General features: G+C 35.4%; 1 protein-coding gene and 1 long non-coding RNA gene across 2 annotated transcripts; one reads left to right on the plus strand and one right to left on the minus strand.

The window, feature by feature from the left end:
• Positions 1 to 234: 234 nt before the first annotated feature.
• LOC127078776 (uncharacterized) lies at positions 235 to 2,441 on the plus strand. Its single transcript, XR_007787874.1, has 3 exons — positions 235 to 776; positions 1,212 to 1,278; positions 1,385 to 2,441. It is a non-coding gene; the product is annotated as an uncharacterized LOC127078776 (long non-coding RNA).
• A 7,455-nt stretch (positions 2,442 to 9,896) lies between these two features.
• On the minus strand, positions 9,897 to 23,196 carry LOC127078777 (probable manganese-transporting ATPase PDR2). Its single transcript, XM_051019210.1, has 21 exons — positions 22,755 to 23,196; positions 22,585 to 22,677; positions 21,233 to 21,432; positions 20,883 to 20,955; positions 20,624 to 20,796; positions 20,366 to 20,537; positions 19,590 to 19,694; positions 19,384 to 19,494; positions 19,194 to 19,280; positions 18,918 to 19,100; positions 18,763 to 18,813; positions 18,550 to 18,675; positions 16,237 to 16,316; positions 14,806 to 14,914; positions 14,074 to 14,202; positions 13,644 to 13,709; positions 13,472 to 13,543; positions 12,169 to 12,320; positions 11,837 to 11,948; positions 11,641 to 11,757; positions 9,897 to 11,294 (listed from the first exon to the last, which is right to left on the minus strand). The coding sequence occupies exons 1-21, from the start codon at positions 23,001 to 23,003 to the stop codon at positions 10,179 to 10,181; spliced, it is 3,576 nt and encodes a 1,191-aa protein (XP_050875167.1). The 5' UTR covers positions 23,004 to 23,196; the 3' UTR covers positions 9,897 to 10,178.
• Positions 23,197 to 23,201: the final 5 nt, after the last annotated feature.

A 23,201-nucleotide genomic window follows, 5' to 3' on the forward strand; every position in this document is an offset into this window, starting at 1 on the left:
TGATATAAATATGAGGCTTATTTAATATTGTTGGGAGCTGGGGGTGTATATGGAGACCAAGGGGGTGAAGCTCCAAAGTAACAAACTGCAAAGGCCCCAAAAAGACTTAAAACAACCATACAAAAAAATCAGAATGGGCCCTAAGGCCCAAACCCCTTTTCAAAGATCCACACCGATATGCCAAAAAAATCACAATAAATAAATAAATCTGGGTGGACCTTAAGCCGAATCCGTTCTAAGACCCAAATACTACTGGGAAACCGAATGGGTAGCTACCCTTCTGCCTGTGACCGTTGCGCTTCTCCAGATGGCGGAAAACGCCTGTATCTAGGGAATCATTAATACTTTATGACTATTAATTCACCTGCAGCTATCCATGACTTACCCTTCCCTCATATTCTACCATTAATATAATAAAATGTTTTTAATAGTCATTATCAGCATAAAAAACAACGAATCTTTATTATCTTCTCTCAACAAACACCAACCCTAAACCCATTTGAAAAAAAATGACGAAAAATTGAACACCAAAGCTCCAGAACCACGGATGAACATAAACAAATTTCAACAAGCAAACAGAACACCAACAAGATAGTAATCGATGCAAAACACAAACAAACCAAAAAGCTCATCCCCAATCCACACCCTTGAACCCCGATTTCATGATTTCTAAGGTATTACATGTACAATCAAAATAACCGAAGGAAAAGAAACACAATACAATATCATTTAAACAAAGTTCTACCGAGTTCAGATGATACCGAGATGACTCACAGGTAGCTATTCTTTTCCGATTCGCTTTGCCTTTCTCTTTCTCTTTCGTTCTTGCGTAGTTGCTTGTAGTGGTGATAATGGAAGTTAAGCTCTTCAAGTTCTGATTTTCGGTATGAAAATCAGAGTTGAAACGGGGATTAATCGAGCTTTAGTAAGAAAATGTAATTTTTTACTATTTACATCAAACTTGATTTTTTACCTGCTTGTGGTACTTTAAACCTTTTTAACCGCAGGATTTCCCAAGCCCCTTCTGTTGTTTACTGTCATAAGGATTTATCTCATTCTGATTTGAGCTGATGCACCAATTTTGCTGCTTGGGGAAGTGTGGATCATACAAGAATTTGATTAACATCTACTTTGTTCTGGCTGTTTATTTGTCCATATTTTCTATCTGCATTATTTGTCCATCGATCAGATGTGCTTTTATTATATTGTAGGGTGTACCTGCTCAAGTTTCATCTTGAATGACAGCAAGCATTGACTCCTGTCCCTTTTTCTTTTGCTGTAAATATGCTTTTCATTCCATCTGTCATCGGTTGTCATTGTTTTGTGTAGCCGGTGTGTGTTGGGGTACTGATGTTCTGAATTTCCTGCTCTGCTTGTTTTGCAGGTGCAGTTCCTAACTGATGAAGAATGCAACAATGATTGCGACTTTCTTGAATTCAGATCTAACCGTGAAAATTGGTATGCCTGTTAGTGAGTTATATTGTTATGGCAACTGTTACGCATGGGGATGTTGATCTTACTGTCAACTGTGTTTCGAGTGATATGGTAATCTTGTCTTGAATGGTTTCCTTTTGTTTTCTTTTGATTTATCGCATGTCCCTGGAGTATCCGGAGAGAATGAATGGAAGAAGTAGTCTTGGAGGTTACCACGGTTGAGTAGAATGCATCTGCAAGCTCTGAAGCTTTTTCCCCTGTAATGGTATGGTCTTGTAATCATCCTTGCCTTGCGCCATTTCCATCATGATGAACTGTATTGGTTGTTCATTGGCTTTGTTCACTTCGGTCATCGCTTTAATCACGTCCTGAACCATGACTTGTGATTCCTTTCGGTGTGCTTGTGGTATATCGGTCTTTTCCATATGATTCTAAGCGAAATGGTTAAGCGGTAGCTATATTGTTTCGTTGACTTCTTTGGGTGAATTGCAAGTTTTGCGCTTGGAATTGCTGCGGTGGTCTTGCCGTTTGTGGCAGTTTTGCAGGTTGCAGCTTATGCTTTAGAAGCGCTGCAGTGTTTGTCGGATGTTTTCCATTGCAGCCTTAAATCCACTTAATCGTATGGTGTTAGGGGTGGGATCTTGAGAGTAAAGCCTCCATCGGTTCAATATATAATAATTGTTATTGGAATGGAATGAAAATCTTGCAGCCTTGGGTTTTGAATGCATTTGAGAATAGTGGCTTGGAGTCACTTGGTGGATGTATTCAGTTTAACACACTGTAATGAGTTGTTGCATATAATATGATGCGTAGGGCCTCTTGAATGGTTTAGTTTCAAATTTGTAATTGGGTTTTGGTTAATGTAAATGAGTGGACTTTTTATGTGATTTTGATAGGATGGATGAGTTGTATGGAATTTCTGAAAATTGAATTGTGATTGTGTGATTTTTTTTAAGGGTGCGTGAAATCGTTTTGTGAAGTGAACTGTAAATAGAAAATGGTTATGGAATGTGAAATGAATGTTTGGCTTATAATATAGGTTTGATAAGATGCTTCATGGACAATGGATGATGAAAATTTAAGTTTATTTGGATTAAAAATACAATATAATAAGAAATTGAATTGGATGATGGATTAAAAGTATAAAATTGGATTTTGGACCAAGCCTTGACTATATATGTATATGATAGATTTGAACATGATCCAAACTGATCACATGAACATGATTAATGAACCAAGCTATGAACTTAATGAACCACCAATCCTGAATCAAACAGGCATGATCAGCAATTGAATTTAATCACACTAGGTTTTAACAAACTTGTATGGCCGAATGATATGTATGTCATGTTGTACATATGATGCAAAATAAAATGAAATCAATTCTATGAAAATTTAAATATGCCCGGACAAAATTGGGGTATGACAGGATGCAAGTGGGTCTTCAAAAAGAAGACTGACATGGATGGTAAGGTGCATACCTATAAGGAAAGACTAGTTGCAAAAGGATATAAACAAATTCACGGGGTTGACTATGATGAAACCTTTTCACTAGTTGCAATGCTTAAATCTGTTCGGATTTTACTTGCTATCGCTGCATATCATGATTATGAGATATGGCAGATGGATGTTAAAACTGCTTTCCTTAATGGGAATCTTCTTGAGGATGTGTACATGACACAGCCTGAAGGATTTGACATACCAGAAGAAGCCCAAAAGATATGTAAGTTACAAAGATCAATCTATGGATTGAAGCAAGCTTCAAGAAGCTGGAATCTTCGTTTTGATGAAACAATAAAACAATATAGATTCATCAAGAACGAAGATGAGCCTTGTGTCTACAAGAAGGTTAGTGGGAGCATGATCGTTTTTCTGGTATTATATGTAGATGACATATTACTCATTGGAAACGATGTCCCTACCCTGCAACAAGTAAAGTCTTGGTTGGGGAAATGATTTTCTATGAAGGACCTAGGTGAAGCAGCCTATATATTAGGAATCAGAATCTATAGAGATAGATCACAAAAATTGCTTGGCCTAAGTCAGAGTACATACATAGACAAAGTGCTGAGACGCTTTAATATGCATGATTCCAAAAAAAGATTCATACCTATGCAACATGGCATGTGTCTATCAAAAACACAATCCCCTTCAACTAAGGAAGAAAGGGATCGCATGAATAAGATTCCATATGCATCTGCAATAGGATCTATCATGTATGCCATGTTATATACTCGACCAGATGTCTCGTATGCTTTAAGTGCAACGAGTAGGTACCAATTTGATCCTGGTGATGCTCATTGGGTAGATGTCAAGAATATCCTTAGGTATTTGAGAAGGACTAAGGACTCATTCTTGATATATGGAGGTCAGGAAGAGCTAGCTGTAATTAGATACACCGATGCTAGCTTCCAGACAGATAAGGATGACTTTAGATCGCAATCTGGTTATGTGTTTTGCTTAAACGGTGGCGCTGTGAGTTGGAAAAGTTCAAAGCAAGATACAGTTGCTGATTCTACAACCGAGGCTGAGTATATTGCTGCCTCGAGTGCAGCAAAGGAAGCTGTTTGGATCAAAAAGTTCATTAGTGAACTTGGCATAGTTCCTAGCATTGTGGATCCCATTGGTCTCTATTGTGATAACAATGGTGCTATCGCACAAGCTAAGGAACCTAGATCTCACCAACGATCCAAACACATACTTAGGCGTTATCACCTCATTCAAGAGATAATAGATAGAGGAGATGTGAAAATATGCAGAGTACATACACTTGACAATATTGTTGACCCACTGACAAAGCCTCTTGCGCAGCAGAAGCATGATGGCCATACTAGATATATGGGCATTAGGGGTATGCCTGATTGACTCTAGTGCTAGTGGGAGATTTTTGGCGTAAGCCCTAGAGGCCAATACTTTTGGTACTTGTATCGAATTATTTATTAATAATAAAAGGCTTTTTCTTTATTATGTTTGTCTAATAAAGTCCCTAGAATAGATAGTCCGTTTAATGTATCAAGTGTGACTTAATCATGAGATCACATTAAACATAAGGACACTATTCTTAAAGTATCCATAGTTGAGCTTTATTGTGAAGTGCGATAACATTAAAGCATTAAGACTATTATGTATATAGACTGATGATCACATCTCATGGATCATGGATAAGGAGTTATCAAGTCTTAAACATAGGTATGAATATTAAGAGTAATATTTATACTGGATTGACCCGCTATGAGAATACTATATAGAATGTTATGCCAAGTGTCATAAGTTATTCTCATGGTGATAATGGTGTATACCACCCTTCGACCTGAAACCACTATGGACCCTAGATGTAGAGTCGAGTGCCTTATTGCTGATCAAACATTGTCCGTAACTGGATGATCATAAAGACAGTTGATGGGTACTCCACGAAGCATGCTAACGGACATGAGTGACCTAGATGGAATTTTCCCATCCTGCGTAACAGGATAAATGTCTATGGGCCCAATATTGAACTGGACAAGGATGATACGGTCTGTGCCTTGTGTTCAATATTGACATAAGGGCAAAAAGGTAATTGTACACATAAGTATTATCAGACAAGGATTTGTCAGATCACATGACATTTTCGTGTCTCGGGTAGCAGTGATGTGTTGCTAGATACCGCTCACTGTTTATTATGTTAAATATGTGATTTAATATAATTTCCAATGCTGCGAAAACCTACAAGATCACACACAAAAGGACGGATTGATGAGAGATATAGTAACTAAGGAATACCGTAATGTACGGTGCACTTAAGTGCATTGTAGAATGTCGTAAGGTACAGTGTACTTAAGTAGAATACGAAATATGGTAAGGTACCACGCGCTTAAGTGATTTTGATATATTACAAGATATGGGCCACATACACTTGAGTGGGCTTTTTAGCTTGCAGTCCACACAAGTGGTTCTATAAATAGAACCCTTGTGTAGAAGCATTTATGCAGTTGCAATTTCGTTTCTCTCTCTCTCTCTCTCTCACACACACACACACACACACACACACACACACACACACACACACTCAAAGCCTTCATTCGTAGCAGCTAGCACTGAGATTGAAGGAACCCGTTCGTGTGGATTGAGTAGAGGCGTTGTCATCGTTCAACGTTTGTGATCGCTCCGTAGATCTGCATCAAAGGTTACAATCGCCACAAGAGATAACGATTCTATCACTGATCATGCCCATTCATAAGGATCACTAAAGGAGAAATTTTAAATTTCGCTGCATTTTGGATCGCTCTTCTCCTTCAGTACCATCATCAGAGGATGAATCATTAATCCCTAACTTGTCTGATTGCATCTTTAACAGCTTGTTAACCACATAAGTTGCATTATTAATGGATCTTATTAGTTGTCATCATCAAAAGCATTTCACCATTGAGGTCATGTTGTTGATAGTCTCCTTGATTGATTAACCTCAAAACATGGTTTCACAATATGTAGTAAAGTCATTGATCCTGAAAGTTTATATGAGTCGGAGCATGTGACGACAATTATCTTGTGTCAATTAGAGATGTGTTTTCTTATATTATTTTTTGATATTATGGTTCACTTAATTGTTCATATAGTCATGGAGATTAGAATTTGTGGTCCAGTTTATTTAAGGTGAATGTATCTGGTAGAGTGATACATGAAGATTTTTAAAGGGTATACGAAGAACCATCATCGTCTGGAAGCTTCGTTCGTTGAATGGTATATCACAAAAGAAACTATTGAGTTTTGTTCAAACTATTTGTCAAAAGCAAACTCTATAAAAATTATCGAGTCTTGTCATGATGGGATATTTGGAGGTAGAGGTATTCAAAGTTTAAATGTTAAGACAATGAGACAATATGTAGTTCTTCAAGCACATTTGTATATGTTGAATAACGTTGATGAAGTTAAACCTTACTTGTGTACTCACAAAAGTCTTATTAAGAAGAAATTTCCGCAGATGAGTGAAAAATGGATGTTGACAGAGCATAACAAAACTTTCATAAATTGGTTTAATGAAATGATTTTTAAAGATAGTAATGCATCTGAGACAGTTAAATGGATGACAGATATATCTAAGTTTTATGTAATAATTTGTAGTACATACAACATTAATAAATTTTAATTATATACAATATCAAAGAATGATCGTAGTACCATGCAAAATAGTGGCGTTATGGTTGAAGTTGAATCCATGTATTTCTCTAGTACCAAAGATAAGAATCATGTATTGAAATATATAGCATACTTTGGGGTCATTAAGGATATTTTGGAGATTTATTATGTTATTTTTAAAGTGTCTTTATTTAAGTGCAAGTGAATTTAATGTAACACTCGTGTAGAAACCGATGAATTAGAATTCATACGGATTGATCTTCGAAATGCATCTTATATGAATAGACCATTCATCATGGCATTTCAAGAAAAAATGTTTTTTATGTCACTAATTTTTCTAAGAATAGATGGTCAATTTTGAGACTCCTTCTTTTGCAACACATGTGTGTCTCTTATCTAAAGAAAATGATTCGAATGATGTGTATGATATTCGTTATGATCATCAAAAAGGTATGTGGAAAAACTAGTAAGTAAATATTTTATATGACTTAATAATATATATTTATTCATTTTACATTTGTATACTTTTTACTAATATTTTTTTTTCTAACATGTAGAGATGTCGAAGGATGTCAGATGTTGTATGATTTTAGAAGTAAGATGCTGAAAATTATTACCCCTAAAGTAAATGTTATTATTTTTGACATTCACATATGCTTATAAATTATTTATGTTAGTTGTATTTGTTGATGCATGTTGCTGATATTGAAGTTTGAATGTTTTTGTTGTTAGTGTTGGTGTTGACATTGAAGTTTGAATGTTGTTGTCGTTGTAAAGAAAGTTAATCTTGTTTTTGTAAGTAAAAAGTTGTTATTGAGATTAATGGTATGAAGATTTAATGTTTATGTTGTTGTTGTTGTTGTTGTGAACGATGGTTGAAAGATTTAATGTTGTTGTTGTTTTTTATTATTCTAATTGGTTTCAAATGTTGTTCAAATTGTAGGTGCTTAACGACCGATCATAAAATTCTTAAAAGAAAAATTATAGAAGTCCGTTAAAGAATTTGTATTTTGGTTTTTGTTTTTGCTCATTAATCTTTTGTTTTAGTTTTATTGTAAAAAGAGAATGTATGTGTCATTTTGACTTTGTAATTGGTGTAAACAATGAATATTTTTGATACATAAAAATGTTACTATTTTAAAAATGGACAATTTGGGTCCTGTTTAAAATAATACAAGTTAAAACGAAATATAGAAAAGTTTAAAAAAATAATAATAATAAGACTTTTTCCCTCGGTTATGTTAATAAACCAAGGTAGTGAGACTAATTTTGTTACATCAGTGATTAGTATAATCAATGATCACTATAAAAGAGGGGACAGGTGGGGCAGACTATCCAGTTCTGAAAGAACCCATTACGGTTTTCCTTTCTATGTAAGAACAATCAAGGAAAAAAGTTGCACACTTTTCATGACACTCTTCGTTCCTCACCTAAGAAATCGAGGTTAAATCTCATTTCTAACCGAGATAAACGATGTTTTTCACAGTAGTGTTGTATTAAACTTTAATGGAAAAAGCTACATGATGGTCATCAATATCAACAATAGAAGGGTTCAAAACAGAGTTGCAAAATCACCAAAGATTAGGGTTCATGTCATCTCTTTGGTTAACAACAAAAAGCTTCGGGTGAAGTCTATTAACTCAGTTGGACGGTAATTTAGAGGGAAAAAACATTCAAGATTCAACTACAAAAATACAATGAGGTTTATGATTGGTGATAATCCTTTCTAGGGCCAGTTTGGTAGAAGAATCGATAGTAACTTTCATATTCCAAAATATGCATTTCACGGGGAAGAGTTGTTTTACCGGGTCTTGATCTGATTTAATGTGAATTTTTACAAGACATGGTTAAGTGTGATTTTTAATTTTGGTCTTCCTTTTGCTCATTAGTTCAAATGGTTGACAATTCTTATTTGTGTCCCTAGAATTATCCTCTAGTTCCTGATCTGCCATGTTTGCCCATGAGTTACTCAAAATCTCCATGTCTTTTTGCACTCCTTATGTCCTCGTAACCTTATCATTTGGTAGGTTCTCATCCTCTCATTGGATTTCACCAACAAACTCAAACTCAGATGAGCGGTTAGAGTGTTCTTAGGTACCTACATGAGTGAATACATTTTTGTTAATCATCTGGGTTTCTAAGATCTCCTCCTCCTCCTCCTTAATTTGATGATTGATTTGGTTCTCCCATATGAATTATGGTCTGAGATTGGACCTGAGGTTGAGTCTCATCCATAATCACAACTTTACCTTTCTCCTTGGTAGCACCATCTTGGCTAGGATCTTTGCTTTCAACTTGCTTGTAAACTCTTATTTTCCTTCTTGTTCTTATCATTCTTCAGGTGAAGGATGTCTTCAATTTTCCTTCTCTGGGACAAGCTTCCAAGATATGTCCTTGTCTAAAACTCTAAAAAACGCATATCCTTGTCTTTCAACAAGAACCTTATACCTTAGCATCTTGGCCAATTTTATGTCCACTAAGACTCTTACAAAATAACCAAAAGACCTCTCAAAATTTTCTTTGCTAGTTACAGAGTTTGTGCGCAGAGGCGGTCCAATACTAGATACGGAAAACACTATCTTAGATCTCCAACACTCTTAAGCCAAACCATGAATTCGTACTCATACCTAAGTCGAGGTTTGATTTAGATGACTGAGTTGAAATCTTTGTTCTATGGAAAAAGCTTAAGAAAACCCGATTTGATGTTCCATGTGTTAGTCAACCTTACTCTTCTGACATCTTCCAAAGAGGAGAATATGAGTTTCGTGGTCTTTTTTCACGAGAAGCGTTGAACCCTTGGAACACACTACCAAACCATGCAAATTATGTTTACAAGCTTCTACCCGGAAAAAAAATGTACTTTTCTTCTAAAATGACAACCGCGAGTCAACGATAAATTAAATTAAATATATGCAACTATAAGACCGTATAGTCAAAATTCTTAATAAAAAATTGAGTTATAGTCAATATTTTATTAGTAGTTTCTATTATAAAAAGCAATGAGACCTATTTGAGAATTTGTCGTATTTTTAATATTTTTTAAAACTTTATATCGCCAATCTACCCAATAAAAATCATTAAATTGACGATTAATCAAATGTAAATAAAGGATTCAGATTGTAAAAAAGTAATTCTAAAATAATTGATCTGCTTCAATTTTTTTATGTAATATTAGTTTTTTTTCCAACCATACTCTCTTTAAATACTATCTGCTCAGATCACTTACCCAAAATAAAGTTTGTTCGAAGTTGAGATTTTGAGCAGAAGTGCGCCTGCACATAGATTTGCCTAACAAAACGAATTCTTAACATATTGCTACTTTCATTTTACCAAGTTAAGAGGCAGAGTAGAATGAATTGTAACATTTGAATAATCAAAAACTAAGAAAAACATCCTGGATAATTTATAGGGCACGTATCTAAAACTCACCCTTCTCCCAAAATTGATTTAACATTAGATGAATTACCTCGACAATCAATGGGAAAAGAACTAGAAAGAAAAAGCCTATAAGAAAAACTCATTACAAGGTGTGTCTCTGCAAATTGGTTCATAAGTTAAAGTGTCTGACCTAGTCAGCACTGCACCACCCTCACTGTCAGTCTTCACCACATCTCTTCAACTTCAACTACTTAGAGCTCTTTCTTCTTTTCTAAATTAGATACAGCAACCTGTTGTCGCCTCTTCCAAGCTGGGACTTTACCAGGAAAAGCCCACCTCAACAGTCTCTCCCATGAGTAGCATACGAAAAACATCAGAAAAGCCCAAATCAATAGTTTATTCCTCAAACCCACTGGCAATGGCACCAACTTCAACCAGTCATTCAAATCCCTGAAGAGATCAGATGTTATCGCAGTAAAAAAAACAACAGCAGCAACGAGGGCATAACGGAAAGGCCTGTTTTCAGAAATACTTTGGTTGAAGGGATGGCCCATGTAGTTTACGGCAAATGTGGCCACCTGGAGCATCATGCTCACCATGTAGGAAACAGTATTAACCAGGTTGGGGTGAAAACTTGCATCAGGTTCGATACATTCTTCTGGCATGTATTTTTCAGCTTCTTTGACAGATGCCATAAGAAAAAACAAGTGAACAGAAAATTGTCCCAAGAGGGAAAGCAAGACATAAGCACAGAAGATGTTGGGGTGGGGACGTTCAGCTGAGAGAGTGGGAAGTGGGCGTGCATGTGAAATAAAGAGGAAGAATGCAGCAGTGAAGACACCACTTATTGTTGCTTGTACATCACCTAGCTTCACACCATCCAGATACATAACACTCAAGACATATGCAGTGGCAAGGCAGTTGAGGCCCAGAATTTTAAACATCTGAAGGGTTGTCACTAGGGTACTCCGACCCTGTCGAATTATGTCAGTGGTGGGAGATACAGATGCATGCTTAGCGGTGAACGGGGATGCCATTGAGGCATCACCAAGCTTGACAATGGGTGCACGCCCATCTCCATCTTCATTAAGCTCATCCATCATCTTCTTAAGCTTCTGTCTTTGCATATCAACAGCTGTTTGATGACGGTTAACAGCTGAATGGCTAGTGGAGTCTGATTTAGAAGCAACTTTGGCTTTTGAAGTGCCTTCTCCACTTGGGCTAATACTCTTTCCAGATGTTTCACCTGCAAGCTTGGATTTCTTTTGCTTAGCAGGTTTTGAACTGTCTTCGGCGGATGAATCTGAAGCGGAGTTTCCACCTTTAGCTGGCGGCATTGCATTCAGAAGAGCAACTCCTACATGGGCCTAAATCAGAGAAGTTAGTCTCCAGTCCTGCAGCTTATACTTTAGGTAAAAGAAACACAAAATAGAGACAACTTGTGGTGCAAGGACCACCAGTACCACAGATCAAATAGCAGTCACAATAGAAACAAGATTCAAGTTCCTTTTAAATAAAAAACATGAAAGCTCTATGGAGAATCACATGGCTATAAACAAAAAGACGCTGTATATAAGGATATCAGGAAGATTCCTTAGTATGGTGGCTTTTTGGTGATTATAAAAGTCTTAAATTGTTAACAGATTGAAATTATTTATTTTTCGAACATACTGTTCTATTGATTATTAACATGATTTCATAAACACTAGATACCTGCTTTAAAGCTCCAACATCATTGGTTCCATCCCCACACATCAATGTTACCCGTCCAACTGTTTTAAAAGTGGTCAAGATAAGTTCCTTTTGCTCAGGAGCAACTCTAGCAAAAACCTGACACCAAAGTTACTGTTATTGATGAATGCAATTCAAAAACCCAGTTCTAATATTTAGTTTAGGCATCGATGGGAACCTTCACATAAGGAATGACCAGAAGATGAGCTGATGTCTGTTGCAACATCTCAAAGCAATCACCTCCAACACACAGATCATGAGACTCTGACAAAATTTCAACCTCTTCCTTACTGAAACAAAGTATACCCATGATCAGTCTAAAAATATAAGGAAAAAAATAACAAACAGAAACAGCAGCAGAAAAGAGTTCAGAAGCATTCGGCAGTAGGAACATCATCACAAAATCAGACACTCAACAACTTATCAAAGTGAAAGAGAACAAGTAATTAAACAACCACATATATAAGAATATAAGATAGCACAGCAAGATAAAACAAAATAATAAATCACCTGTATCGAATGTTTTCATTCTCATCGGGGGACACCCAACTATATCCTTCACCATTACTTGCTGGACTAAGTATTAATGTCGGTTTTGATATAATATGCACTTGGCTAGCGACATGACAGGCTGTCAAAGCTTGGTCACCAGTAATCATCACCTATCAATTTAGCCCGAAAAGATGTTGGTCAATTAGTTGTTTTTATTAGTAAAACAAGGATCCTGAAACCCTTTATCCTGCCCCCAATACCCAACCACCCCAAAAATGAGGAAATATGGTTTGCAATTAACATAAATCAAAGGAAGCATTTGATTCAAAGTATGGACTCATATTCCCAGGAATCCTATTCTCGGAAATATTATTCCAAAGTACAATCTACAAATACGTTCAGTAATTATATGATTCCTTGTAGGACTACGTTTAAACCCATTTTAGTTTAAAAAAATAAAAAAAAAGCTGAACCACGAGCAAAAGATATTTACAGAAATTCATAATGCTCAAAAATATAATTTTTGAAACCTGAACCACCCATGGAAATATAACTTAACAGCTGTAATAATCTATGAAAACAGCACAAAGAAGCTGTACAAGAAGTATATCTCAACAATGGAGACCATAAAGCGAAAAAAAACTAAACAATATGTTGAACCGAGGTGCTTGAAGATCGGCAACAATAATAACCAAAATTTCTCCCACTATATGAGAATGGCTGTGTGAACAAACGACAGCATAAAGCCCTATCTCGAATGTAACTCATTTACTTGTTTTAAAACTCGGACCGGCCAATATAGTGGGCTAGAGGTCGGACCACTGAGTCACTAGTTGAACCACATGACTCGGTCTATAAGTATAACCAAAAATGGAAGATTGAGACATTAATTTCATACGTGACATAATTATAATCTTCTGACATGATTTATACATCATTAATAAAATATTTTCTTAAATTAAAATACACTGTAATGCATGGTAAAATCACTGACATAGTGGAATGCACTATTTGGTTAAACTACTGGTAGTGGGTAATAAATGTTCCTTTTATACTGGACCAAACCTTATAGTAAAATAAATAAAAGACCAAAAAAGGGGGCCAACTCACAATACTAAACCCACGCCTACTATGTTTTCATCATTTGTAAAAACACAACCCAGAGGCCATAAGAAAATAACTAAGGTTTTCTGTTCATTCCCCCACAGTGCCCCACCACCCAAAGGCTGATGTATATAGCTAGCAAGATGAATAATTTTGCAATCTAAAAAGTTCTGTGGTTTGTTTGTTTTTACAAAAGTCAATTTAAATGCACACTTACCAAGTCATGTGAAGATTCTTTCAATCCTGATAAAACATCAGCTGAATCTGATCTTATGGGACAATTAAACACCTAAATTCAACATAACTTCAACTTTAGCATCAAGTCAATGAAGAGGGAACTTGTCTAGAATTTACAAAAGTTTCATGTGAGGAGTCAGAATATCAATTACCACAAAACCGGCAAAAGTAAGTCCACTTTCCACCATATCCCTATCCAAGCTTCTAGCTTCACTGACCTTCAAGCAGTTAACAAATGATAAATAACAGTCCAAACAAGCAAATATTGAAACTTCAAGTGATCTTATGATCCAATAAATGGTAGGGGAGAAAAAAAACCAAGCATTCTACAGCTGCAACGATGCAAAAAAAAAACACAGTTCTAGTTCTCTCAGTTACACTTGAATTTAGGATTCAAGGTCATTGAAATGATACAAAAGATAAATTAAATTGGTATGTCAAACAAATTATACAAAATTGTTAATAGGAATAAGAGATGAAATAAAAACAAATGGGAATTGTTCCCAAACAGTCTATGTACTTTGGAATTACACTGATTATCCATTCATATTCCCCTTTGCATAATTTAAAATATATTCTTACTGTCATGTCTGAAAGAGACTTGTGAGCCAAGGCAAGAACACGAGACCCCTGGCGTGTATATTTTTTGTAGGTCTCAACATACGATGGAGGCACATCAATGAGCCTATCTTGTATAATTTCTGGGGCCCCCTGAAATATAAGGTAAAGAAAAATTGCTGAGAGAATCAAAAAGGAAATATCACAGTAGATCTTAAGTTACCACTACATAAAACACTCAATATATGTGTCCAAATGTTCACTGCTGATTAATAACAAATAGAAAACACGATAAAAATAAAGAAAACAAATGTTGAGTAAGAATTTGAAACTGTATGGAATCAATGTGTACAGCGCACAACAGCTATGAAAAAAGATTTTTGTTATACATTTTTCTGACTTATAACTGTAGTGCCCCTCTGTAAATTTAAACAATAATGAAAAATATCAGATCCAGTTCTCAGAACCTTCCCTGCAATTTCTAAACTTCTCTCAGATTATCCATCACTTACCTTTATTTTCTCTTATGTTGTTTTTCAACAAGTAAACAACATAAAATATTCTAGTTCTGAACTCTTTGATGACTAATTACTTAACCTACATCAGACATGGATATTCTACACTGGTTATTTTTATTACCAGCACAGACTTACATTTGTTGGCCATTTCGTAATCCCATACATAAAAGCTATCACAAGGTGTCATTTCCAAAAACTGTATATACTTTTACTCAGGAACAATGAGAAACAGACAAACCTTCACAAATGCAAAAAATTCCTCCTGAATACGAACAATAACTGCCATTCGTTTTAAGTGAGATGCAAAATGATACCGCTGAACAATTTGAACAGGATGGCCATTTCCCCTGAAATTTGAAAACATTCGAGACTCAAACTATAAAGCATTCAAACCATGGTCCGGAAACATTTTATGAATCGTGAACCAAATCTTATTATGATTAGTAGGATACATGATCAATAAAAATATGACAGTTAAAAGTAAAAACATGTGACATAGTAAAAATATATGTTGACATATCATATACGAACCTCCAAATATTCAAGACTCAAGTCATAAATCAAATGACAAGAAAAAGTGGCAAGATACATGATCTATAAAAATGACATTCTAAAGTAAAAACAAGTGATATAGCAAATATATATGTTGACATATCATATAAGTTCAGATTGTGATACATTAATGAATTAGAATTCATCATAGTGAATCATATTATTCATAGTGAATTATATTATTCATAGTGAATCACAATTCAAGATAAAATTCATGTCCAAAATAGATATCAAGAGATTAGTATAGAATGGGTTCAGTTTTATATGGAATTGAGATACAAACTGCATGTATCTTTACTTGAAAGATATTGATAACTACGATTCAAACTACAAATAGAAGAACGCGCAAAATTGAAGACGTATTCGCAACTAATAATCAAAACTTATTGTTACCAGCATTCAAACCGAATATAAAAGAAATATGTTTGAGCTTCCAAGACTTAATAACTCCACTAAGCATTAAAAATAAATACATACAGGTGATTGCTCATATGGAATCACAATCTCCAAGCTATTCCTCGTCATCTTATTCACTATCTTTACTACTAGACTATTTGTTCAACACCCTCCTCCACCTCCTCCTCTGTCCCTATGGTTTGTGCCTCTATAGGGACAGACTGGTTCCTAACTCTTCCAGGCCCAAGAAGAAGAGCTTGTGTTTGGCTGTTCAAGGAGAAGAAAACAAATGAGGGTTTACCTGATTTTTAGGGCCAAATTGAGGGCACAATCGGGGTTTTGCAATTGGGCTTCTATGTAGTGGCTGCTACTATTTGCATTGCTATGGCCACTACTCAACTAAAATGTTATGGGATTTTGTGTAGCACATATGGGCTACTGCACTACTCAACAGCGCTATAGCAACCACTATTAACTACCAACATACATACACATATATAGTAACATGTCCCCGTTAGTCAAATATTATTTGTTTTTGCATTATATTTTCTAGCTTTGGCAACAGTAACACTGAATTGTAAACAGTTTGTTGACAGTGATGGGCAACAATCAAATTAAATGAGCTCAAATACCAAAAAATTATCATAAATAAATTTTTGCTTCATTGAAATAAATGGATAAGACATGCTGAATTAAGATACTTGAGCAGAAAAATATTCACCTTTTAGGAACGGCCTTCTCATCAGATTTATAACTCCAATCAATTCCCTTGAGTGCGGCCTTCTCGAGAGGATCGCCAACCTGTGGGATATTAAGCAGTTTATAATAATATAGTATCAACAAATAATAGCCAGGATAAAAGGGGGAATTCTAATTCTTATAAGCTCTCAACCCATAATCATCAAGCAAATGCAATAAAAAATATTTGTAACCTAGAAAAGTAGAACTTAAGAATGATAACGAAATGTGGAAAGGGAGTTAAAAGATTATTTTTCCAATCCCTGGAAAATTGATTTAGCATGAATTTGTGAGTAAGCAACTTCTGGTCTTATATCAATCGATAAGAAATGTGGTGACGTGGACAATAGTCTTGGCTTAAAAAAGCAGTTCCAAAAAAATCTTACAGTGGTATTTGTGTCATTTAAAAAGGATTGCATAGAGCTTGTTCGGATACAGGTCACATTACCACAGGTGTTTCAAGGAGTAATAATAAGCTCATTTCAATACTAGAAGTGGTACTTGTGTCATTTAATTTATGGCTTTTGACATTTAAAAGTGAATTGCTTATGCGGATTCCAACAGCTTATCAACATCAGCTTGCGTAAAAGCTACCAGAAGAGCTTATGAGCAAGTATCGTCCAAACACATTAACCAAAAAACAGCTACACACGTCAGACCTCTAGAAAAAGCTCTTATCCTATAAACTTTATTAGATAAGCTTACTAAAACAAGACCTAGGTCTTCCTTACCAAAATCCCAAATCAAAATATCCATACTTTGCCCTCTCCTTTCTTATCTAAAACATAACAATTTCAACACTACATCACAGTGGTCTCATCTGCTATGAGCTGTTTTGTCGCTATTCCCATGCTGAGTTCCTTAAAATATGAAATTATGCTGTAACAACAACATTATCTCCATAACTCCTAGGGGTTGGACTGGCGGTGAAGGCTTGGGAGTGTGCTTTCTAGGTATCAGGTTTAAATCCCTTAGGTGCCAACAATTCTTGTGTTGGGTCAGTCCCGGATTAGTCGGTTCTTGGGCTGGATACTGAGTTTTCAAAATAAAATCTCCATAACTCCTAGGGGTTGGCCTGGTGGTGAAGGCTTGGGAGTGTGCTCTCTAAGTATCAGGTTTAAATCCCTTAGGTGCCGACAATTCTTGTGTTGGGTCAGTCCCGGATTAGTTGGTTCTTGGGCTGGATACCAAGTTTTCAAAATAAAATCATTATCTCCATTATTTTTTTCCTTTGTATGAGTGTTCACAGATTCCAAACATCTTTTCTCTCTCAGCTTGTTAGTTTGTTTTTCCTGTCTGCTTCTTCCACAACCTGTCTCAAATGTCTTATATAAGTTCATCTTAATATTATATCATTTCAACAATCTTTGATCATCCCGGATGAAGTTTAAGCCCCAAAAATTATTGACTAAATGATGAATTAGTTGTGACTCATACCAACCTCCCAAAGTGAGTCATACACTAATAGTGATTCCACCTATCTCACTGATGAGACATGCGCAACGAATTATCCATGATTGTTTTAATTTTTGAGTATTTTAATTTTTCATTTAGTCTTGGTAGATTTGGAGAAGTTTGAGATCTAGTTGCTGATCATTACAACAAATCTTCTTCCGTTATTCATAGCAGTCACTCAAGTTGATATGATTATTTCAATCATCTTTCTGAGGGAGTGCTGATGAAGGAAGAAACATCACATGATGTTTGGGCTGAATATTAGAGCAATTTAAATTAAATATCTTATATCATCTCTTAGAATTGGTTTCTATGTTTCTTTGTGATTTCCTTACATATTTAAGTAGCATTAGGAGTCTAGCAACTATCATGATAGTTTCCTTATTTAGTCAGGATTAGGAATCTATTATGGTACTAATATAAATAAGTCTCACTTCTTAGTCTTTAGCATCAAAACCATAGCTAAACATCGAAGCCTTCATAGTTAAATAGAGGCATACAATATATGTGAACTTGCCCGTTGATTAAATTAAATTGAAAATCAATAATGATACTCTTCACCCTTAGTTATAAGGTTACCATGCCTTACATCATTTAATCAAAGAACAGTCTTATATTCTTACACATAGGGGTAATGCATCCCAGATCTAAAATGTTAAAGTCGGTCTCACTAAGTTTCTTTACACAAATCTACATTAAGAAACTATAAACCAGAGGACAATGGATTATAGAGGAAAAAAGTTGAGAGAAAATATTGAACATAAATCCATATTCAACAGCATAAAAAGGTCCGAAAACTAAAACTCAAGTTGAACCACCCACAGAGAGAAGAGAACCATACCAGCTTATTCTCAACAAATACCAATGCATGGCAAGAAGCCAGGATTTCTACTGTTCGCACAGGCACTCTACTCATGTCAGATTCCAAATCTGTAGTTTCTGTCAACCCAACCACTCCGGAAAATTCCTATAAAATGGGAATGAAGGTGGTTATAATGCAAAACATTGTCTAAGATGATAAATAAATATCACATGTTTTATATGGGTATTATACCATGTCATCAGATGTAAGTGTCCCAGTCTTGTCAAAACAACATATATCAACCTATAGGCAATGTAGGAAATTCAACAAAAACCAATGTCAGTATATGATCTATATTTGACAAAGAAAACGAAGTGCAACAGCAAAAACAGTAAACCTCCAGTTACCTTCCCAGCAAATGGTATCCGAAAAGGTTCTGTGCAAAAAATTCCTCGGCGTGCAAGTGCAATCAGAGAAGTATTAACAGCTATAGATAATTCCATTGGTAACTCGGGAGGTATCACAGAAGTAACAATAAGAGAACAGTTAAGTATAAGTTTATACTTGCTCCTTGAGGGGTCTTCTAGCCCCTGCAGCACATATCATTTAAATATCAAGTCAGATCACAAATTGCAATAAAAACCAAGCCATATATTTAACACTCATCAGTGGGGAAGCATTACCTTAATAAACACATAACCAGCCGCAATTAAAGCAAATACAACCAAGAATAAAATGAACAGTCCACTTTCCCAACTATTAGCAGTCACCTACAATTTGTCAATTCAGAAAACAGGAAAAAATAATAAAAAAATTCAGCAAAATGAGACTGAAAATATGTGTTGGGGATTAATAAAGTCTATAACAATTTACCCTTTCTGTAGAGAATAAGATTGTTCGCATCAACTTTCCTTGACTTGTTTCAAACCCAGTTCTAAGGACAACAGCCAAGCAGCCACCATCAGGTGTTTTTAGAGGAAAGGTCTGACTCCAAAAAGATTGTTAAAAACAAAAAGGATAAGAAGCATGAACACTAGTTCAACTTTAAACAAAAGCATATTTTTTCAGCCTGAAATAACCTTATCTGCAGAGTGCTGCAATATTTTGGTTCCACCATATAAAACATGGGCTTTATCTCGCTTTGCTGACAACTTCTCCTCAATACCCCTACCCGCAATAGAAATCTAAAAGGAAGATCAGTTCTAAATGAGAATCGGCAAAAATAACAACATAAAAAATGCTCCAGTGCTTGGATATGCCAGATAGCTATAAGATTGAAAATGTCTTATTCCAGCCTTATTTCATGGGAAAGAGGGGTTCAGGGATGATAAAATAATCACAAAATGAGCCCCATGGGTCCATGCACATGACACAAGTAAACATAGACATGCAAATAAAATTAAAAATTTGGTAAGAAAAAATGAAACAAAAATTGTATGTTTTATGTAAATCATATAGCAATGAAATCACATCGCAGTAGGTAGGCATATATTAAATAAAGGCATGAGGCAAAAACCAGCATGTGGCTAAGCAAAATATTTATCATATCTGTCTAAGCAAGTGGCTAAGCTTGACAGGTAAAAAAACAATACAGACAAAACAAGTATCAAGTTTGAAGCAAAATGTTTCATCATATTAGCAATATTTGTCTAAACAAGTGGCTAAACCGCAGGAGGTCTCAACAAGCAACCACGGTCAACCATGTCCAAACCAGCAAAACAATTATATCAAATTTGGCAATCAAACGCAAATTCATGACATTTTCAACTGCGATCAACAACGTCCAAACTAGCAAAACAATTTAAACATCACATATTCATTATTGCTTAGACATAGATGATGAAAAGAGAAACACCTTCCATTGAGGAGTAGACTCGCCTGTGAGAATAGCTTCATTCACAATTGCACTTCCAGCCAATATAAGCATGTCTGCAGGTACAGATTTCTCCTCTCCATTCTGACCAGAAGAACGGCCTATAGAGACAACGTCTCCAGGCAAAAGGTCTGTACCAGATAGCTTTACCCATCTATAAAAAACACAATATACAAGAAAGCATTAAAATCGCAATGCATCAAACCCAAAAACAAGCTTGCTAATGTTGAGATAACATACTTGCCACCACGATGTACCATAACAATCTGATTATCCACTCTAACACGTCTTAACTCAGTCAGAGTCCTTAACCGACTTTTTGCCATGGTCGACTCAAACATAAACAGCATAAATAGAGTGAACAAACTATAGTACCAATATTCATCCAAACACCAGAGACCAACACAAAAAACCTGGTCATAAGCAAGAACCAGTCCAAATCAGAAGTAAGATAAAGACCAAACACAAATAAGAGAGAAAAACAACATCAAAGATTTACCTGAAACACAAAAAAAGGTTCCATGCAATGCTCTTTCATCAATTTCTGAAATGTTGGCTGAGGATAATCAAATCTAAAAGATCAACCAGCAGAACATTAGAGTACAAACCTAAAACATAATCCTAAGAGAACAAATGAGAAAACATCTTGTTTTGAGAAAGACAGAAGTAACGAATAATATCACAAGTACTAAAGTATGGGGTTGCATCTAAAACGTTTCTAATTCATAAATATTGTATGAGCACAAAATTTCAATAGCAAACACTATATTTCACCACAATCTTGTACTGAAGTGAAGTAAATGGATATGGAAATAATGACGATAATGATCAAAGTAAAAGGACACCCACACATTCCGCCCCCATTTCTCGGTAGCAGCAAGAACTTTGGCTTCAGAGCCATGGCCACTACACTTGAGATAATGTCCAAATGTTTCCTTGGTAGGATAAGAAAGTTTGTAAAAAGTCCCCTTCTCCTTCGAATAAACAAAACATTGTTTTCTAAAATCAAAGTAGATCTCTTCCAGATCCACTGATGAAGAACCTGCAGACTGCACAACAAAATACTTAATCACAGTAGACAACCAAAGCAAAAACCTTTGAAGAAAGAACAAAACACGAAAAATAAATTCAACAACAAGGAGTCAGTAAGCAATGAAAGAACATGAAAACAAAGAAACAGCAGGCAAGTGGGACAACCCTATCAAAGCACAAGGATGCAATAAATATAGCATATAATTTATAAACAATACCTTTAATTTTAAATTATCAAAGAATGACACAACAATTATGCATATCAAGCATTATCAAATAAGAATATATAATCAAAAGAAAAATTTCAAACAAAAAATCAAGCAAAGATTATACATCAACACAAAAATCAACACAAAACCAGAGAGAAAACAAACACAACAAATTAGCAAATATATCAATCTGCCTTTATAACTACACACAATAAAGAAACCCCACCAAAATGATTGGAATCCTAACAACACAGAAACAGAGATCGTTTTATCCAATAAAAGAGGTAGCTACAATAAATTGTACTTGAAAATTAATCTGACTTTGCTTTACAAACCATAGGCAACCGGTCAATGCATGTATTGCTAACTGCCCAAAAACAAAAACTTTTTTCCTGATTTACTCCTCTCAAAACCTCTAAATTAGAAATGAATAATTGCTCTAAAATTCTGGACAAATGCAATTTATACAAACCTACCTAACCTCAACTGGTTAGTTTCAAGCATATTCCATGCACAATCTCACCCCAAATCAAAGAAAAACAACAGCCATGGAAGCAATAGATGAGACAGCTCGGCGGCATGTATTAGCAACCTTAAACACTAGCAGTACACTTTCTTCCGATTTTCATAGGAATGAGTTACAAAAATCTTCGCTTCACTTTAGCTTTTTCATGCATAAGCTCGATATATTTTTCTCCCCATAAATTTCAATATAGTTTTCTCCTCTTAAGATCCTATAAGATCCGAAAGACAAGCTAAGCAGGATTGAGGATTAAAATATAAACAGTTGCAGAGATCACACTCATGTCAAGAGTTAATACTTTTCAATATATTTTCCAATTAGTACATTCAAATCTAAAAACATATTTCACCTCTCACCATTGCAATACAACACCAATTAAACAAAGAAGAACGTCACTCTAATTTCAATTCAATCAATAAAAAAAAGTAAAAGCTTACTGATTTCCGAGAATTAAGAGGTACAACTTCTTTAGAACCACAAAACTTAGCCGGAGTTATCTTACAAGAATCAGCCTGATCAATATTTTTGACCTACACACAAAACATACTATAAACAAATATTCCGAAATTCTACCAGGCCCACGAACATTCATAAGTAAAAACCATACCTTGCTATAATATGCAAAACATTTGAAATCAACTGACCAAGCGGTGAAGAGACAAACGAGTATATGACTAGAAGACAAAGCACCTAAAACAATACAGGCATCAACAAAATCAAGGCTGGGAAGAATAACTGAAACCCACGCGCCGTAAAAAACGGCGAAAGGCCAAACGTCTAAGCGCCATAACAATTGCTTCTTCCTCAGCAAATCAACCTTGTCGACGACCTTGCCGCCGACGTGAAAAGTCGACATTGATCGCTTTTCTGGTTAATCGGTTGAAGAGTGGAGAATTAGGGTTTGTAGATCTAATTGAGAGTTTTGGTGAATGAGAGAGCGGTTGGGTTGAACGCCTCGCCACTCGCGAGGATTTGGTCTCCTTCTGCGACTCTTCCCAACTAGGATTCACTCTCTAGTCTCTACTTTCATGTTTTTTACTTTCAATCTAGGTTT

This window comes from Lathyrus oleraceus, chromosome 5 (genome assembly GCF_024323335.1).
Source record: "Lathyrus oleraceus cultivar Zhongwan6 chromosome 5, CAAS_Psat_ZW6_1.0, whole genome shotgun sequence".
In the NCBI taxonomy this organism is placed as follows: domain Eukaryota; kingdom Viridiplantae; phylum Streptophyta; class Magnoliopsida; order Fabales; family Fabaceae; genus Lathyrus; species Lathyrus oleraceus.